A 20,479-nucleotide genomic window follows, 5' to 3' on the forward strand; every position below is an offset into this window, starting at 1 on the left:
TTATATCTCCCTTCCACCCTTCATGTAGCTTCATGCCTGACTCCTAGTTAAAATACCCATTTATGCCACTTCTGGGTATATTTATTATTAAATACTGTATATGATATAAGAGATATATATATATATAATTACTTTTACTGTTTAGTTGCATAAATTAACCCCTTATAGTAGTGATTATCTGCCGTTTTTCTGCTACAAAGGTGATAAAAAAAAAAGCATGCTGCTGCTACTAAATGTCGTATACTGTCTATGCACCGATCAATTTTTGGATGAAAATATTCATACAAATAATCTTTGTACATTCGAAAATTTCTCTTGAGTGTTATTCCTGAACACAAACCACATACATTGCACAAAAATAAAGAAATCTTCTATTCGTCTATAAATCTTTAGAAATTAACTCAATTATACTCCAAACTTTTTTGAGATTTTTATGCAATTAATCGATTATTCTAAACAATAATCGGCCAACTAATCGATTATAAAAATAATCATTATTTGCAGCCCTAGTCAGGTCCATCTCTGAGGTTCAGGACCATTATTGATCAGGTCCATCTCCCGTATCAGGACCATTATTAGGTCCATCTGGCAGACCCAGGACCATTTTGCTCAGGTCCATCTCCCAGGTCCAAGACCATTATTGATCGGGTCCGTCTGGCATACCAGGACCGTTATTGATCAGGTCCATCTGACAGACCAGGACCATTAATGATCAGGTCCATCTGACAGACCAGGACCATTATTGATCAGGTCCATCTGACAGATCCAGGACCATTATTGATCAGGTCCATCTGACAGATCCAGGACCATTATTGATCGGGTCCATCTTACAGATCCAGGACCATTATTGATCAGGTCCATCTGGCAGACCCAGGACCATTATTAATCAGGTCCTTCTGACAGACCAGGACCATTATTGATCAGGTCCATCTGGCAGACCAGGACCATTTTTGATCAGGTCCTTCTGACAGACCAGGACCATTATTAATCAGGTCCTTCTGACAGACCAGGACCATTATTGATCAGGTCCATCTGACAGATCCAGGACCATTATTGATCAGGTCTGTCTGGCAGATCCAGGACCATTTTTGATCAGGTCCATTTGGCATATCCAGAACCATTATTTATCCTAGCCATATCCCAGATCCAGCTGCCCTCTAGAATGCACAGAGTCACCAGGGTGTGCCAAGTCCTGGTGCTGTACTCTGCCAGCCTCTTAGATGAGAAAGCTGTTACGTTGGGTTCTCAGTAAAGCAGAGGCACGGATTGGCTGCGGAGATCCAGAGAAGACCACAAAGGCTGGTGGTACGGATAGAAGGCAGTTTAGGTGAATGGGGTGGGGGGTGTTGTACGGTGCACACAAGGAGGGGCGCTGGATGCAGTGCCAGGCGCCGGTCCCGCTCAGGACCACAACCCAAGGGGAGCACTATGCGGCTCTGACAGCTGCCAATCGAGCGCTATGGGCAGGAATCAGGGCGCATGGAGGCGGCAGGTCGGCAGAGCCCGCTCCACCAAGGCTCCTCCGGCGGGCTGTCAGCCCCTTCCAGTGTGGATGAGGTTGTATTTCTATGGCATGCACGGCCTGACCCTGGATGTGCTGAGCTCATGTCTCCGCCGTCTCCCGACCACCAACGACTACAGCCTGCTGGGCTTCTCGTCCCCCTACCGCTGTCTACTGCACTCCCTGGTCCACCTGGCCCTGGAGAAGATCTACCTGCAGAAGAAGAGCTTCCCGGAGAACGGCTTGGCGTTCCACTTCGTCTTCTACCCGTCCGTGTTCGTGGGCCTGCAGATCCTTCTCCGGAAGACACTGCTGCAGTGCTGCCCCCATGAGCGGCCCCTGGGTGCTACGGAGCTGGCACTGCTCTACGGACTGGCCATCTATTACTCCCAAGGATTCCTGCCCACCTTCCTACGGCTACACTATACGGACTGTGCCAATGCCCCTCGACTGCCCCTTCTCCTACGCTTCATCTTCTACGGTATGCATGGCTTCCTGGACGAGGTCTTTTTCACCTCCATCTTCAATGTGATGGAGAATGCGGGCAAAGCCCTGAGCGGGCACACGTCCCTGTGGTCCTTCTTCATGTATGGTAGTTGTAGCCTGGTGGTGGAGAAGCTCTACTTCTACCTGGGTTCCACCAGAGGATGGGGCACCTGGAGGAGGCTGCCAGTCTACATTGGCTTTGTTTACACTTGGGAGTTCTGCTGGGGCTTAGGACTGAGGACATTGGACGCCTGCTCCTGGGATTACTCACACTACCCTCTCAATTTCATGGGACTGGTCACCCTCATGTACCTACCGGGCTGGCTATTCCTCAGCTTCTTCCAGGACCTGCTGTCCAAGGTGCTGATGAGGATACGCTATGTGTAGTAGGGGTGTGCTGGGGGGGATGTGCTGGGGGTTCTCAAGACATCACCATGAAGAACAATTCTTGGCTGAAGCCAATGCTAAACACAACAACCTTATCACATCTCCATATAAAACATTTCATTGTATTATTGGTAGCAGATCTCCTGCTGAATGAATGCCACTTCAGTGTCCCTTCCAAGCAGCAAAGAATTGTGTACAGGTCACCTGCTGAATGGATGTGACTTCGGTGTCCCTTCCAAGCAGCAGAGGACTGTGAACACACCACCTGCTGAATGGATGTGACTGTGTCCCTTCCGAGCAGCAGAGGATTGTGAACCGGTCACCTGCTGAATGGATGTGGATTTTGTGTCTCTTCCAAACAGTAGAGGATTGTGTACAGGTCATCTGCTGAATGGATTTGGCTTCTGTGTCTCTTCCAAGCAGTAGAGGATTGTGTACAGGTCAGCTGCTGAATGGATTTGGCTTCTGTGTCTCTTCCAAGCAGTAGAGGATTGTGTACAGGTCAGCTGCTGAATGGATTTGGCTTCTGTGTCTCTTCCAAGCAGTAGACGATTGTGTACCGGTCAGATGCTGAATGGATGTGACTTTTGTGTCACCTCTAAGCAGCAGAGGATTGTGAACAGTTCACCTGCTGAATGGATTTAATTTCTGTGTCCCTTCCAAGCAGTAGAGGATTGTGTACCGGTCAGATGCTGGATAGATGTGACTTCTGTGTCCCTTCCAAGCAGTAGAGGATTGTGTACCGGTCAGATGCTGAATGGATATGACTTTTGTGTCCCTTCTAAGCAGCAGAGGATTGTGAACAGGTCGCCTACTGAATGGATGTGGCTTCTGTGTCTCTTCCAAGCAGTAGAGGATTGTGTAGAGGTCACCTTCTGAATGGATGTGGCTTCTGTGTCTCTTCCAAGCAGTAGAGGATTGTGTACAGGTCACCTTCTGAATGGATGTGGCTTCTGTGTCTCTTCCAAGCAGTAGAGGATTGTGTACAGGTCACCTTCTGAATGGATGTGACTTCTGTGTCTCTTCTAAGCAGCAGAGGATTGTGAACAGGTCACCTACTGAATGGATGTGGCTTCTGTGTCTCTTCCAAGCAGTAGAGCATTGTGTACAGGTCAGATGCTGAATGGATGTCATTTCTGTGTCCCTTCCAAGCAGTAAAGGATTGTGTACAGGTCAGCTGCTGAATGGATGTGACTTCTGTGTCTCTTCTAAGCAGCAGAGGATTGTGAACAGGTCACCTACTGAATGGATGTGGCTTCTGTGTCTCTTCCAAGCAGTAGAGCATTGTGTACAGGTCAGCTGCTGAATGGATGTCATTTCTGTGTCTCTTCCAAGCAGCAGAGGATTGTGTACCGGTCAGCTGCTGAATGGATGTGACTTCCTGCATCTTGTACCAGACCCAGGTTAGGTCTATGGGCAGGCGGATTTAATGGATGTGAGTCTGACCCATCACCTTTATGCCTAGTACACACGATGAGAAAATCAGATGAAAATGATTCTTTTGTTCCGATAATCTGATCGTTAGTACGAAATTATCCAAAGGGACAAGCACAAAAATTCTCGTATGATACCACAATGAACTATTTTTGTTTAACCACTTGAGGACCAGGCATTTTTCTGACATTTGTTGCTTCCAAGTTAAAATCAGTATTTTTACTTAGAACCACCAAACATTATATATATTTTTTAACAGAGACCTTAGAGAATAAAATGGCGGTCATTGCAATATTTTATGTCACATTGTATTTGCACAGCAGTTTTTGAAGCGCAATGTTTTGGGAAAAAATACACTTTAATGAATTAAAAAAATAAACTGTCAAGTTAGCCCGATATTTTTGTATAATGTGAAAGATGACGTTACGCCGAGTAAATAGACATCTAACATGTCACGCTTTAAAATTGCGCACACTTGTGGAATGGCGACAAACGACAGTACTTAAAAATCTCCATAGGTGGCACTTTACATTTTACTACAGGTTGCCTGTTTAGCGTTACAGAGGCGGTCCAGTGCTAGAATTATTGTTCTCGCGCTAAAGATCGCGGCGATACCTCACGTGTGTGGTTTGAGATCTGTTTACAAATGCGGGCGCGACTTACGTACGGCGTTCGCTTCTGCGCGTGACCATGGAGGGATGGGGCACTTTAAATTTTTTCATTTTGTAAATTTTTTTTTTTTTTTTACATTGTCCCTTAAATTTTTTAACACTTTTATTGTTATCACAAGGAATGTAAACATCCCTGAGACAACAATAGGCAGTGACAGGTACTCTTTATGGAGGGATCCCTATAAGACCCCCAAACCCCTCCTCTGCACTTGAAAGTATTCGAAACGCAAAGATTGGCGTTTTTGAATACTTCTGGAAACTGGCGCCATTGGTTCTAGAGTAAACCGGAAGTGAGGTTGCCGATTCCGGCTTTGTTCGGGTCTCCAGCCAGCCGGTGGATGTGCCATCTGGTCTCCCGGTAATAACAGATGAGTGGCTGCTTAGCCGTATCGGTTGTTATTACAAGAGAGCCAACCATTGGCTCCTAAAAAAAAAATGGTACAGTGGAACCTTGGATTACGTGCATAATCCGTTATAGGAGAACGCTTGTAATCCAAAGCACTCGCATATCAAGCCAGTTTCCCCATAGAAGTCAATGGAAACAAAGATAATTTGTTCCGCATTGACTTCTATTGCATGCAATACCGCATGTGGCCAGAGGTGGGGGTGCCGGAGAGACTCGGAAATACTCAGAGACCGTTCGGCTGCACTTGGGAACAGAGTATTTCCGAACGGCTCAGGCCGCATTAACACTGTAACGCGGCATATTTCAGCGTATTTTGCCGCAACAAATTGCGGCGTATTTAACCAGCGATTTGCCGCGACAAAACAGGTCTTTTTTTGTTGTCTATGGCCCAACGCCAATGCCGCATGAAAAAAAGGGTCCGGAGCTTTTTTTCAGGCGGCAGGCGTTTCAGCGTGAGATGTGAACCATCTCCATAGACAACAATGTAAATTCGCCCCTCCAGCGGCACGAGCGTCGGGCGACAAAACGCCTAGGTGTGAATGGAGCCTCAGAGCGTCACCGGCGCCCCCGCACCTCTGGCAAAATGCGGTACTGCACACAAAGAGGCTTGAATCCTGCTCGTTTTGCGAGAAAACACTCGCAAACCGAGCCAGGATTTTAAAAAGAAAATTGCTCGTATTGCGAAAACGCTCCTTAAGCGCATTACTCGCAATCCAAAGTTCCACTCTACCAGAGTGATGCCTGCTGCTGCCAACATCAAGTATAGCCACTTAAAGACATTTTGTGGCAGGTGTTTAAAGAGCAACTCTTTGTTCCCCCTGGGTGATCTATGTGCATTAGGCCCCTTTCACCGCCCTGTGAACCTCCGTACACTCAGCAGTGATCGCTCCGTTGATCCCCGCTGAGACGGCGGATGACAGGGCGGTCCCCGCACACTGTGCAGGGACCGCCCTGTCTTTTCTCCGCTCTCCTCTCCCCGTCTGTCCGTGTTCATCCGATCCGCAGACGGAAGGAAAAATAGTGTTTTTTCGTCTGCAGAATCGGAGGAATGCGGAGGCGGGTGAGATCGGGTCTCAGAGAATGTTTATGCGCTGACACCCGCAATCTCATAGGGACCAATGTATGTCCCTTTTTCATCCGCATACAGATGGATGAAAAAGGGACATACGATCCGCAGGTGTGAAAGGGGCCTTTCTAGGATTTTAACACTTTACTGCAGATTCCTACTTTTTTTTTATTCTGAAGAAATCCATGTGTGTTTGTCTGTGTCCATGTGGGAAAGTGAATCTAATGGGAGTGGTTTCATAATTAGCAATCAGCTGTGCCCCGACCAGGCTCTAATTAGAAAAGTTGCAGGGTCTGCATCCCTTTAGACGTGATTTCCTATTGGGAGTATCTCACCACAAATGACATTTTTGTTGCAGGCGATGCCAGAAATCTGACTTGTATCCTAGTGCAGACTTCTGGGAAAATCAGCGAGCCAATCACACAAGCAGGAAATTAAAGGTAGTCATATTGGATTGAATTTTACAGAAATTTAGAGAGCTGCACATTGAAAAGGAAAGGTCATTTTTAATAACGTTCAATCACAATATGACTTGAGTCGCAATTGTATACGCTATATTGTTTCTTATTTGCAATTTTTTCCCCCACGAACGTGGAGTTACACTTTAACCACTTCCCGCCCGGTCAATAGTCAATTGACGTCCGGGAAGTGGTTGTGAAATTCTGACTGGACGTCTATTGACATCCTGCAGGATTACATGCCGGTGCGCAGCCGTGGGGGGCGCGCGGCGATCAGTGATGCGGGGTGTCAGTCTGACACCCTGCATCTCCGATCTCGGTAAAGAGCCTCCGGCGGAGGCTCTTTACCACGTGATCAGCCGTGTCCAATTACGGCTGATCATGATGTAAACAGGAAGAGCCGTCTGACAGACGCGAGTAGAGGAGAGCGATCGGCGGCTCTCCGGACAGGGGGGGTTCGCGCTGATTGTTTATCAGCGCAGCCCCCCCTCGGATGCCAACACTGGACCACCAGGGAGTGCCCCTCGGTGCTCAATAGAGCAAAAATGGGCACTAAAAAAAAATTGAACACAATCGATACCAATCAGTGCCCACAAATGGGCACTGACTGGCAACATGGGCACTGACTGAAATGATGCCCATCAATGCCACCCCTCAGGGCCACCCAGTGTCCATCAGTGCCACTTCTTAGTGCTCATCTATGCCCAGAGCCCACCTATCAGTGGCCATCTGTGCCACCCATAAGTACCCATCAGTGCCGCCCATGAGTGCCCAGTGCCGCCTATGAGTGCCCATCAGGGCAGCATACCAGCGCCGCCTCATCGGTGCCCATCAGTGCCGCCTCATCGGTGCCCATAATTGAAGAAGAAAACTTATATTTACAAAAAAGTTAACAGCAAAAAATAAAAACGTAATAATTTTTTTCAAAAATGTCGGTCTTTTTTTAGTTGTTGCGCAAAAAATAAAAATCGCAGAGGTGATCTAAAGCTCTATTTGTGGGAACAAAGTGATAAAAATTTCATTTGGGTACAGTGTAGCATGACCGCGCAATTGTCATTCAAAGTGCGACAGCGCTGAAAGCTGAAAATTGGCTTGGGCAGGAAGGTGCGTAAGTGCCTGGTATGGAAGTGGTTACCCAGCACGGTATTTGTCTGAAAAGTAAAATCAGAAGACCACGCATGCTCAGAAATGAAAGAATACAATACAACACATTCCATCACTTGCGATATTGTATTCTGTCCTACGAGAATTCTCATACATTAAGTAAACTATTGGTTTTTCATATGAGACTAGCATGGAAAAAAAAAAGCTGATCATTTGTCCGATATTCTCATCGTGTGTATGAGGCCCTAGGTCTGGAGACAGAATAGGACACAAACCTTTGTCCCATGTCACACGGGGGCTGGCCGGGCCGCTCAGAACAGATGTCACTTTAATGTGTCCATTTCGTTTTTCCGTCCTGGGGCTTTCTGGACACTTTAGAGCAGGGATCCTCAAACTATCGCCCTCCAGCTGTTGCAGAACTACACATCCCATGAGGCATTGTAACACACTGACATTCACAGACATGACTAGGCATGATGGGAATTGTAGTTCCTGAACAACTGGAGAGCCGTAGTTTGAAGACCCATGCGTTAGATCTATGGGCGGCTGGGTGTAAAGGGACTTGTGGCCATCTACATCAGACCCATCAAGTTTAGGTCTACAGAAGGACGCAGACCTTTTCCATTTTTTTTTTTTGGTTTCCGATCTAGATGGTAATCAGAAGTAAATGGACGCATCCATCGGGCTGCCCATTAGGGGCGCAATGGATCAAAAGACTCACGGTTCGGATTAACATCTTCCTGCCCATAGATCTGCCTGAAAAAATGACAAGAGTATCTGGTCAAAAAGGATCCTTATGCCGCGTACACACGACCGTTTTTCGGGTTGTAAAAAAAAGTTTTTTTTTTAATGTCATTAAAAACGATCATGTGTGGGCTCCAGAGCATTTTTCACGATCTAAAAAATGGCCATTAAAAATTTCGAACGTGCTCTTAATTTTTTACGTTGTTTTTAACGTCGTAAAAAATTATCGTGTTTGGGCTTTAACGACGTGAAAAAACCCGTGCATGCTCAGAAGCAAGTTATGAGACGGGATCGCTCGTTCTGGTAAAACTACCATTCGTAATGGAGTAAGCACATTCATCACGCTGTAACAGACAGAAAAACGCTAATCGTCTTTTACTAACACAAAATCAGCTAAAGCAGCCCAAAGGGTGGCGCCATCCGCATGGGACTTCCCCTTTTTAGCGCCGTCGTACGTGTTGTATGTCACCGCGCTTTGCTAGAGCATTTTTTTTTTCATGATCGTGTGTAGGCAAGGCCGTTTTAATGATCGGGTTGAAAAAAACGTTTTTTCTAGGCCCTTAAAAACGATTTTTTTTACAACCAGAAAAACGGTCGTGTGTACGTGGCATAAGACCTCCTGCTGTCCATGTTCCCAGTGGAGATTTTTACCCCTTTATTTGTACTGGTGACCATTGTCATCAAGAAAAAAAAAATGTAAGCACATCCAAAACTTTAGAGATATTTCCAGAACAAACTAAAAAAGAAAAAAAAAGGGGTCATTTTCCACTGGGGGCAACCGTTTTGGGCACAACTGTCTAAGAGGGGAATTTCCTTTACTTAAAGTGGTTGTTAACCCTTACATATACCCAGTGAAGTGATACAGAGATTAAAGAAATCATCTTGCATAAGTTGTACCCGTTTATCTGCTGTCTTTCTATCCCTACATCCATTCAAAGTGCTGAATTTTTAAAGCTTGTCAGAGGGGTCAGAAAAAAAAAAAAGGGGGTAGAGAGCTAAATTTACACACTGCATGGCTCAGTGAGGAGTCTGAGAGCTGATTGGAGGGAAGGGACACACCAACCCTTCACACAGCATAGAGGAACAGAGCTGAGGCTGGTAATCTGCTGGAGATCTCTCCCCTGTCACCATTTTTATCCTGGGGTCAGGAACACTTGTCAGAAGTAACTCGTGATAGCAGCGAAACGGAGCAGCAGACAGAAATTATACTTGGTGCTTATAATTGGGACAAGCACATACTATAGAGCGATAGGCTTTGTTCATATTTCATGTCTGAGGTTTACAAGCACTTTAAACCTGGAATTAAAAACTAAATTTCAGATATTTGCTTTGTAAAAATAAATCCGTTCCCATAGGTGCCTTACATCTAGAGATGACGCAGTGTTATGTACAACTATTCACTTGTCAGACTTTTGGTGCTAAAACTTGCCGTTCCAGCTTTCATATGGGGTGGATTTACTAAAGGCAAATAGACTGTGCACTTGCAAATGTAGTTGCTCCAGAGCTTAATAATTGAGCAGAAGCCCTGCCGACTTCCATCACCCAATCGTGCAAGGGAATTTTTCCTTGCACGTGATTGGGTATTCTTTGCAAAGTGAAGCTTTACCTGAAGTTCTGGAGCAACTGCCCTTTGCAAAGTGCACAGTCTGTTTGCCTTTAGTACAGGGATAGGCAATTAGCGGACCTCAAGCTGTTGCAGAACTACAAGTCCCAGCAAGACTCTGACAGCCACAAGCATGACACCCAGAGGCATGATGGGACTTGTAGTTTTGCAGCAGCTGGAGGTCCGCTAATTGCAAATCCCTGCTTTAGTAGATCAACCCCACAGTGCCTACATTGAAGGATAGGGGGGTTTTTCCCACTCCACCTCATTCATTTAAAAAAATAAAATAAAAGGTGTTCTGTGATTGGAGGGGACAAATGGAAGTCAGGATCTCAACTCCTCCAATCACAGACCACCTTGTGAGAGGAACACAAAACATTTTGTGAATAGACGAGGTGGCGTGTGGGCGACCCACTATTCTTCATTGTATGTACTGTATGAGAGCCAGAGCCGTTTCAGCTCCTGAAGTTCAATGTTTGCCAACTAATGATGGAATAAACAAAGTAACAGACTGTTTTCAATGATTCAGCCGCATCCCCACACAACGTACTGGGGGTAATAACATTTTACAAAGCAAATCAATCTTTTTTTTTTTCTGGAGTTCGGCTTTAACATTTCTTCTAACTCTGTTGCATGTTTGAGACTGGGTGTGAAGGGAAATTTCCCCAATGGAACTCAGACAGCAAAAAAAAAAAAAAAGGGAAGGACACCCCCTTCCCACGGGGTACCCAAAACAAACAGAACGTTTGGGTTAGACATGCACTTATCAATAGGTCAGTCTTTTTCTACCAATCGAATAGACGTTGGCCAAGTAGCTCTCCAATGCATAGACTGGAAATATTAGGTGTACACTTACCTGTTCATATGTTTTCCTACCTGATAAATCATACAAAGTTTGTAATGTGCTTGTAAACGTTTACCTGGTGAATAAAAAGAGAACCAATAGTAGACTGTGATTCAGCTGTGCTGGAAGTACAATGATGGAAACCATGAAAAGGCACGCTCCCTTTATAGGATAATGGCAACCGACCTGCACTTACAGTCGCACACCTGTCTTCGTATGTTCATTTATACATAAAAGGTTGTGAAGCAACTGCAGGCTTCATACAGATTTTTCTTCTTTCAGGCCGCTTTAACACTAATGCGTTTTTGCTGCATTTTTAACATGCCAACACCACATCAAAAAACGCAATTCTATTAAATCCTATGGCAATCCTCACACAAGTCAGCTGCGGGTGCATTTTGAAAAGTCCTGCATCTTTGGTGTTGTTTTCAAAACCGCATCAAAAAAGCAGCTCCCCATTGAGGGCCCATTTATACCAATTTGTTTTTCAGTTTTAAAAAAGTGGAAGGAAAAAAAAAAAAAAAAATGCATCCTTTAACCACTTCCATACCAGGTACTTATGCACCTTCCTGCCCAAGCCAATTTTTAGCTTTCAATGCTGTCGCAATTTGAATGAAAATTGCGCGGTCATGCTACACTGTACCCAATTGAAATTTTTATCATTTTGATCCCACAAATAGAGCTTTCGCTTTCTTTTGGTGGTATTTGATCACCTCTGCAATTTTTATTTTTTGCGCAACATCTAAAAAAAGACCGATCGCGCGCTGGCATGTAATCCTGCAGGACGTCCAGTCAGGATTTCACAACCACTTCCCGGACATCAATTGACTGGGCGGGAAGTGGTTAAACCCTATGGAACTCTTTACAATGGTCTGTTGCGTTTTAAAAGCCCTGCTTGCTGTATTTTCGGCGCAGTTAAAAAAAAAAAAAAAAAAACGGTCAAAAGTACTTTGTCCAGTCACATGTCCTGGGGAAAAATGCAACGTAAACGCAGCAACACTGCTCAGTTTTTGCAACAGAGCAGTGTGAAAGCCACCTAAATAGAAAATGTTGCAAAAACGCATCGGTGTTGGATTTTGGTGCTTTTTTTCAGATTTTCATGTTTCACAGGTGCATGTTGGGTGAAAACACACCGGAAATGCATCAAAAACACCTATGTGTAAAAGCAGCCTTAGATTAATAAGATTATCACATTCCCCGGTGATGGCAATACATACACTTTGGCAAACTGTAAGGCTAGGTTCACATTTGTGCGGGAAAGCGGGTAAAATCGCACCTCTTCCCACAGCCAAACCCTGCTATTCCTTTGTCAACATGCAGGGTTGTTATTCATTCTTAATGGCACCTCCACGCATGCAATTTTTATTTTTTAGCTGTCATTTAAAAATCGTGCAGAAACCATTTTCCTGCATAAAATGAAGGCCCAGCAAACATGGCTTCCAGGGCTGCACAAGTACGAACCTAACCCAGGGATCCTCAAACTACAGCCCTCCAGCTGTTGTAGAACTACACATCCCATGAGGCATTGGGACACACTGACATTCAGACATGACTAGGCATGATGGGAATTGTAGTTCCTGAACAACTGGAGGGCTGTAGTTTGAAGTTGTCCTCACGATTTAGATTCTGACTGTACAAACTATTAGGTTAGGTACCATTTATATAAAAAAAAAAAAAAAAAAAAAAAAATCACTTATTTTTATTATGTAAACATCCCTTGTAATATAAAAAAAGCATGACAGGTCCTCTTAAATACAAGATCTGGGGTCAAAAAGACCTCAGATCTCATATTTAGACTACAATGCAAAAAAAAAGAAAAAAACACAATTGTCATTTGAAAAAAATGACAAGAAAATATGCCTTTAAGAAGCATGGGCGGAAAGTGAAGTTTTGACGTTGCTTCCGCCCTGCTATGCTATTGAGACGGGTGGGGGCCATCTTGCCCTCACTCGTATCCCAGCCGAGCAGTGGAGAGGACCCGATCGCCTCCGGAGCTGTCGGCAGCGGCGGAGGGCACGGGAGAGGAGGGGGGGCTTCTCCCGCCGCCGATAACGGTGATCTCGTAGCAAATCCGCAGCGGAGACCACTGTTATTGTTTAAAGGACCGCTCACAGGAAAGATGTATATCTCAGTTGTGGCAGCTGCTGCTGCCGCCGTTACTGAGATATCCATCTTTAAAGTACCGACGTATATGCACATGAGCGGGTCCTTAAGTGGTTAATACTTACCTGAGCCCCATCTCTATTCAGCAATGTCCGTGAGTGCCTCGTCGATCCAGGACTCTTCCTTCTGATTGGCTGAGGCACAGCAGCAGGGCCGTTGGCTACCTCTGCTGTCAACCTCATAAAGCCAATCAAGAGAGAGGGGACGGGCCAAAACAGCAGCTCCATATCTGAATGGATACATTAAGCTGCAGCTCATGTGCCCCCAGAGCAAGCAGCTTGTTGTGGGGGCGCATTCAACAGGATGGGGGGACCAGGAGCTCCAGCCAGGGACCCGAGAAGGGTAGGCTCCGGGCTGCTCCAAGCAAAACCACAGCAGCAAAGCAGGCAAGTATAATTTCACATGCCTGATGAAGGTGTCCTGCGTGGCTCAAAAATGTTGCAATCTGCTGTAGCGATGTGATCACTGAATAAAGCTTTGGACTCTCTCTCTGAAGATCCTTGGCATGCTGGCGACATTCTCTTGCTCTGAATAGACACGGTTCCAACTGGCGGTCACTTCAGCACCCACTTACATGCACAGCTATTTCTACAGGAACGTGTGCATTTGGAGTAGTGCACTGGAATCTGTGTGTTGCCAGTCACATGCCAGCAAAAAATCTAGCCGGAAATAAAAATAGCCCATTGCAACATAAAATAACAAAAGCAACTTTAGTTACAGTATTTATGCACTTCAATCTAGAGATTTCACCTGCAGTACTTTTGCTACAAGATGTCCATCTGTTGACTTAAAAAAAAAAAAAAAAATTGGTTTATATTTCTTATCTGCATAAATGTTTAGTTAAAGCGGGGGTTCTAATATTGCATGGAGCCGACCTATGAGACCGACAGTATGCTGTTTTTTTTCTTGCGTACATACCATTTTAGGGCTATTTTCACCCCCGGCTTCCCCGCGGGAGTGGGCGTTCTTAATCACAGGCTGTGATTGATGTGCTTCTGACCGGCGCATACTGCGTGTCACGAGTTGCCGAAAGAAGCCGAACGTCGGTGTGGCTCTATACGGCGCCTGTGTACCGACGTTCGGCAACTTGTGGCGCGCAGTATGCGCCGGTCGAAAGCACGTCATTTACAGCCTGTGATCCTTCCTGCGGGGAAGCCGGGGGTGAAAATAGCCCTAAAATGGTATGTATGCAAGAAAAAAAAAAAAAAAAAACGCATACTATCGGTCTCATAGGTCGGCTCCATGCAATGTTAGAATTTTTTTTGGGTGAACCCCCGCTTTAAAAATTCCTTTATTCGAGTTGGAAGAGATTAAAATTTTCACTTCGTGGACTTAGAGACACACCTCCAGCTCTTTTTGGCGATCGAGACACGCACACATATATGTTTTACTATCCAAAGTTAAAACAAGGGGAGACGATTTAATAGATGGACAGATGAAAAAAAAAAAAAAAGTCTGAAGGTCGGCGTTAAAAAAACGTGAAAGTGTTAGCCATGTTGGAAGGCTTCATTAAAAGGGGGAAAGAAAAAACAAACACCACACAGACACAAAAAGTACAAGCTGGGATCACAGAAAACTGTCCACCTTTTTTATTGAAATAAAGTTCATCCAAATAGAACAATTAATAGAAGCCGACATGCATGGACAAACATCAATATTTCATAGTTTCCGTCATAATTTATAACCATAGTATAATGAGTTGAGCTCGGTGCCCCAGGCAGGTTGTTATAGAGCAGCAAGTTAATATAGGCTCAGACAATCATTTTCACTACATCCACATACTGTACTACAACAGGGATGCCACAAATAATAAACTCTATTGTCCATAATGAATGTGAATTACTGCCTTGAGAACAATGCATAGAAAAAACAAAGGGAAAGAGTTTTAAAGTGCTTTTCCATAATAGCGGCAAATTGGTTTTAAGTTACAGAAATAGCAGACGCCTCTTCTAGCAATATGAAGATTTACTTTTAAAGGCCTCAATAAAATGAGTTTACCAATTTGCCTTACAAAAATTCAATCTACACCAAAGACAGTTCCTACTTGTGGTGTATGTGTAAAAGGGATAAGAACTAGGCAATAGGAGAAAAGACTTTCTGGGTTAGAATTAGGAACGTAGAGTGACACGGGGTATAAAAATAGCATTATTCAACATTCTACACGCAGTACTGGAAGGAAGTTTATATATTACTGTAAAATGTGAAAAGAAGAAGAAGATAATCTGTAAACAATCTAGATTTACTCCCAATGATTGAAATTCTCAAGAAAAATACCTTTGGCAGACACACACCATTATGCATAATACATTTAAGGCAACCCTGATGAGTTATATTAATATTTACAGCAACTTAATTAAAAAAAGTTTCCAAGGCAAATACATACACATTCAAGTTCAACCTGCCGTTGTTTTTTTTATATAGCATAAGATGTTATGCGACAGGGGGGAGAAAAAAAAATAATACAAAAAGGGATAAAGTGGAACAATGTTGTGTAAGTGCTTATATATAGGCAAAACATAAAAATCCAGTATGGGGGGGGGGGGGGGGATTCTATTTTTAAAGAGCAGTAAATACACAAAAGGAGGAAAATCAGATCTGCAATGGTAAGGGGGGAAGAAAACTGAAGGAACTGCATCATCTTACACTGCTACCACCAGAACAACACAGAGCAGAGAAAACTATATGTGGCTAACTTTAGACATGCACCAAATTTAGCTGAACGAGTAATCCAATAGATTTAGACGTTGCCCTGAAAATCCTTTAGTGCTAAAAGGGGTTGAAAAAGTATAAAATATCAACAAACCACATGTCTGATTTCATATTGAAGAACAAAGAAAAAAAAATTTATAATAATATATGGAAAGTTTGCATAAACTGCTCCAAATGATGTGTGAATTCTAGTAGCAGCCGTCTTGATTCGCCTTCCTGCCGGTACACAAGATGCAGAATGGAAAAGACGCTGGGAAAAGAAGGTTCAGGTGTTGGGACCGACCTCAGTAATGCCGGGACTTGGAATGCTGAATAAGCCACTGCAATGTAATGTCTGAAAAAGAGAGAGAGACCAGATGAACTTTGTAACTGCAAAACAGGAAACAAGTGTACATTCCTAAACATTTCTCAACCGAACCAAAATAAGGAAGCAATACAAAAAACAGAACACTTTCAAGTTATAATATAAAAAAAAAAAAAGCATAATCTTAAGCATAAGATTGATGAAAAGGCTTTAAAAATACAGCATTCAAATCTGTAAAGCAATTCTAAACCCCGGTACAACATCTAAGCCAGTGGTCATCAACCCTGTCCTCAGGGCCCACTAACAGGGCCAGTTCACACCAGACGCAGTTCCGTACAGTTGTGCGTGTTTTTTTTTCTGCACTAAAAACGCATCTACAGTGTTTTCCATGTATTCCAATGGCTCTAGTTCACACCATGCAGTCAGTTTCCGCACCAGAAACTGACTGCATGGTGTGAACTAGAGCCATTGGAATACATCGAAAACACTGCATGCATTTTTAGTGCAAAAAAAAAAAAAACGCACACAACTGTACGGAACTGCGTCTGGTGTGAACTGGCCAACAGGCCAGATTTTATGCAATACCTTGGGGAGATGCAGACAAGAATACTGCAAACAGGGCTGCCATCAGGGGGGTACAGGCATTACAACGTAAGGGGCCCGATGGTCCCCAGGGCCCCTTACAGGCCCCATTTTTATTTTTTTGCATTACATCTGGTCCCAGGGCCCCTTACAGGCCCGGCTGGCCCCCCTCCTGTTTTTTTTATTTCTTATGTCCTGTGAGGTCACCTCAGATTTTTCAGGCCCTCCCCCAGGTCATGCAAATTAAGTGGAGTCAGTCAAGGACCCAATCCACTCACCGACACTTTCAGGTGCATCAGACCATGGACTTGCAGCTTCCACTTCACACAGATTGGAGGGAGGGCCAGAAAAGAGCTGACACAACGAGTGAACTGCTCTGGCTTAGCGCCAACACCGGACCAGGCAATAGTGTGAAATAGCTAGGAAAATTTTCTCCATAGTAAGCCGTGTCTACACATGGCTTCCTTATAGCAAAGGAATGGAGCATGCGCATAGTGGGGCAAATCCCTACACCACTACAATGGCTGCATGGGCGATGACAGCTAATTACCCACAGAGGCAAGTACAGTGGGAATGGAGGGGTGGAAAGGGTGTAGGGAGGGAGTTTATCTTTTTCTGAAAAGGTGAACTAACCCTTTAAATTATACATTTGTTTTGCATTGAATTCTAATTCACAGTCACATGAAAAAAGGTAAGAAAACTGCATGGATATTTCCAACTTATTCAACATAATTGGACAGGCAAAATAAACCCCTATATTTACCACCACCTCAAACCCATTAAAATTAGAATCTGGCGTTCCAGATTAGGTGCAAATGATTAGACCCTGCTCTTGACATGTGTATTGCCATTATGCCAAGGTCAAAGCCATAGACCTCAGAAAGAAAGTTGTGGCTACAAGGTCTGGCAAAGTTTAAAATATCTCCAAAATGATTTGATAGAAAAGTGAAGAAGGAGGACTGTACTAAGGTAAAGGAAGCTATTTAGGGGGAGAAAATTGTACCTTTACAACCCCTTTTAACATCAAAGGTCAGCTCTTGAATTTGCTCAGGTCCCAGTCAGGGACAAATCAGCAGCTGTTTGAAATCTACATCTCTTGTAGATTTATATTCTCTACAGTGAAGTGATTGCCATCAAATCATTTGGAGATATTTTTAAAAAAACTTTACCCCTTTAAGTCATCTCCAAGAACCCAAAAATGTAACTGCGGTGTATTCAGATAACACTTGCACTAGTTCATGCATGTACAATCAGAAAAATATTACACATATTCAACATTCATTACAGTGTTGGAGCAAAAACCAAAGCCTCAAACACGCAAAGCCAAATCGCCCAAAAAAGGAGCAAGAGCTTATTTTGGGTGACAATCTTCACACCGATCTCCATATTTCGTGTCACGGCTCAGACCGACTTTTATTTTATTCCGGATGCGAGACGGGAAGTCTGTCCCACAGCCAGAAGCCAGCAATGTGTATTGTATTTAGCTGAATCTACATGCAGTTTATACAGAACGTCAAGTCACTGCAGCACTTCGTGAAGGAAACCAATTGTTTGGACCAGCTTAGTCCAAACAAACCATTTAATGTGACAGGAAACATGGAGATCAGCTTTAAAATAGTTTTTTTAAATAACCTGGCTTGTCTTTAAAACAATTTTAGCAGCATATTCATAACACAGTGAAGCTTACATTCAATCATTGTAGGTAAATCTTCCTGGTGCCTGCATTTGCAAAGATTTTAAAAAGATAGTTGGCAAAAAGGAAAGACCTCTGTTCCTAAAAGGTAAATTTTTTAAAATTAAAATGATCACGTTATACTTGGCTGCTCTGTGCAATGTTTTTGCTTAGAGCAGCCTTGAGCCTTCTTCTGGTGTCCCCTACCGGCAGTGTCTACTCTTTTGTATCTGCCCCCATAGCACGTGCTCCCAAGCCAGGGTGTGCGTCAATAGACACACATGCACTGGGTATAAAAGTTTGATCCAGCTGTATTTACTTAACTGATAACATCCAAGTGAAAGATATAAAGAAAAGAAAAACCTAAAAAAAAAAAAAAACAGAATAACCAAGTTGGGAAAAGGATCTCCCCCTTGTGTCAGTATTTTGTTGGACCACTTTTTGCTTTAATTCCAGCCTTTAGTCTGTAGGGATATGCCTCTACTAACTTCGCACATTTAGACTTTGCAATATTTGCCCATTCTTCTTTGTAGCACTGCTCAAGTTCAGTTACATTTGATGGCAACCATGGGGTTTAAGTCTGGGCTCTGACTAGGCCATGTAAAGGACATTCACCTTTTTCTCCAAGCAGTGTGGTGATTTTTGCTGTGTGCTTTGGGCGATTGACATGTTGGAAGGTAAACCTTCTTCCCATTGGCAAATTTCTGGCACAGGGGAACAGAGTTTCCTTAAAGTGGAGTTCCACCCTAAAGTGGAACTTCCGCTCATCGAATTCTTCCCCCCTCCGGTGCCACAATTGGCACCTTTCAGGGGGAGGGGGGGGGGGGGTGCAGATACCTGCAAAATGCAGGTATTTACACCCACGTTCGGGGAGAGATATCCGCAGACTGGGCCCAATTGGGACATTTTTACTTATGGGTGTACTCACTTATGCTGCCATTGGTTTAGACACTAATGGCTGTGTGTTGTGTTATTTTGAGGGGACAGCAAATTTACGCTGTTATACAAGCTGTACACTGACTACTTTACATTGCAGCGAAGTGTCACTTCTTCAGTGTTGTCACATGAAAACATAATAAAATATTTACAGAAATGTGAGGGTGTATAGGGTGTAAGCCCTTATATCCCAGTATCCCTACAAAAAGGTGTGAACAGAAAACACTGAAGTCTAAACTAGAAATGTGTCAATTCTGTGATCAAAAATTTATAACAACCGAAACCTACCTATATTATCTTTCTCTTTACATGAAATAGAATAACAACAAATTTCTCGATCTTGAATAGCCGAAAGATTTCTACAAGAAACAAAAAGATTTAAAAGTTATTCAAAGTAAAAAGCACCATTACATTAGATATCATTAAAAATGTTTAATCAATTCTATACCTATAACAAAAATTCTTGTTGAACCCACATTATTGACCAAGTGCATGCAGCACACAGTCCATGATTTATTTCTGGAGCGGTGGTTGATGAGCATTTCTTTCTGGTTGTGCCAACTCTCAACTCAGGGCTGAGGTCTAAACTATGGGTGTTCCTCTTATGGAGAAAGCCAATGCAGCCACTTCTCATTGAGCTGAATATTGTGTGTGCGTCCACCATTTCCCCCCCACTTATTGGCATCGCCTCCAACTCTGCCATCTTCCAGCTCTGTATCCCTTTCCAGTACACTGGAGCAGTGTTTCTCAACCTCAGTCCTCAAGGCACCCAAACAGATTAGGTTTTCAGGATTTCCCTCAGAAAAAAACAACAGCTGTGGTAAAAACTGATCAAATCACCTGTGCAAAATAATGGAAAGTCTGAAAACATGACCTGTTGGGGCACTTTAAGGACTGAAGTTGAGAAACACTGCACTGGAGGACAGACAACTGTGCCCAGACCCACCTCCCTGCCATTCTGGGGAAAGCAACTAGACGCAGGGTTAAGCAATTAGCGGACCTCCAGCTGTTGCAAAACTACAAGTCCCATCATGCCTCTGGGCGTCATGCTTGAGGCTGTCAGAGTCTTGCTATGCCTCATGGGACTTGAAGTTCTACTACAGCTAGAGGTCCGCCAATTGCCTATCCCTGAGTATTAGCTGGTGGAGAAGGGAATAGGGAAGCACGAGTAAAACAAGCAGCGATTGATACAGGCCTCATACACGCCGTTTATTGGAAATGCCATTTCTCCTGACAAGAAAAATTTGTGTAAATGCACCCAAGCACAGTTTTCTCAACACGTTATAAATGCTCAAGAGCTAAAGGCTCCTAACACTTAAACAAGCTTGAATTTTTTTTATGCTTTTTCTTTTACTGCCTGCAAACGTTTCTGCTACTAAAAACTTCTCTAAAAGCCTATGTGTGCACAT

At 43.8% G+C, this 20,479-nt stretch overlaps 2 protein-coding genes across 2 annotated transcripts in view; one reads left to right on the forward strand and one right to left on the reverse strand.

Moving 5' to 3' along the window:
* Nucleotides 1-1,206: 1,206 nt before the first annotated feature.
* TMEM229A (transmembrane protein 229A) lies at nucleotides 1,207-3,952 on the forward strand. Its single transcript, XM_040343699.1, has one exon. The coding sequence runs from the start codon at nucleotides 1,460-1,462 to the stop codon at nucleotides 2,372-2,374; it is 915 nt and encodes a 304-aa protein (XP_040199633.1). The 5' UTR covers nucleotides 1,207-1,459; the 3' UTR covers nucleotides 2,375-3,952.
* A 10,469-nt stretch (nucleotides 3,953-14,421) lies between these two features.
* Nucleotides 14,422-20,479, reverse strand: part of LOC120931836 (ADP-ribosylation factor-like protein 8B-A) — a 45,134-nt gene continuing 39,076 nt past the window's right edge. Inside the window, exons 6-7 of the mRNA XM_040343702.1 lie at nucleotides 19,359-19,429; nucleotides 14,422-15,910 (exon numbers count right to left, since the gene is read on the reverse strand). Of these exons, the coding sequence (XP_040199636.1) occupies nucleotides 15,861-15,910; nucleotides 19,359-19,429 (121 nt within the window). The 3' untranslated portion in view covers nucleotides 14,422-15,860. The remainder of the gene's footprint in view (nucleotides 15,911-19,358; nucleotides 19,430-20,479) is intronic.

Source organism: Rana temporaria, chromosome 3, assembly GCF_905171775.1.
Source record: "Rana temporaria chromosome 3, aRanTem1.1, whole genome shotgun sequence".
Lineage (NCBI taxonomy): Eukaryota > Metazoa > Chordata > Amphibia > Anura > Ranidae > Rana > Rana temporaria.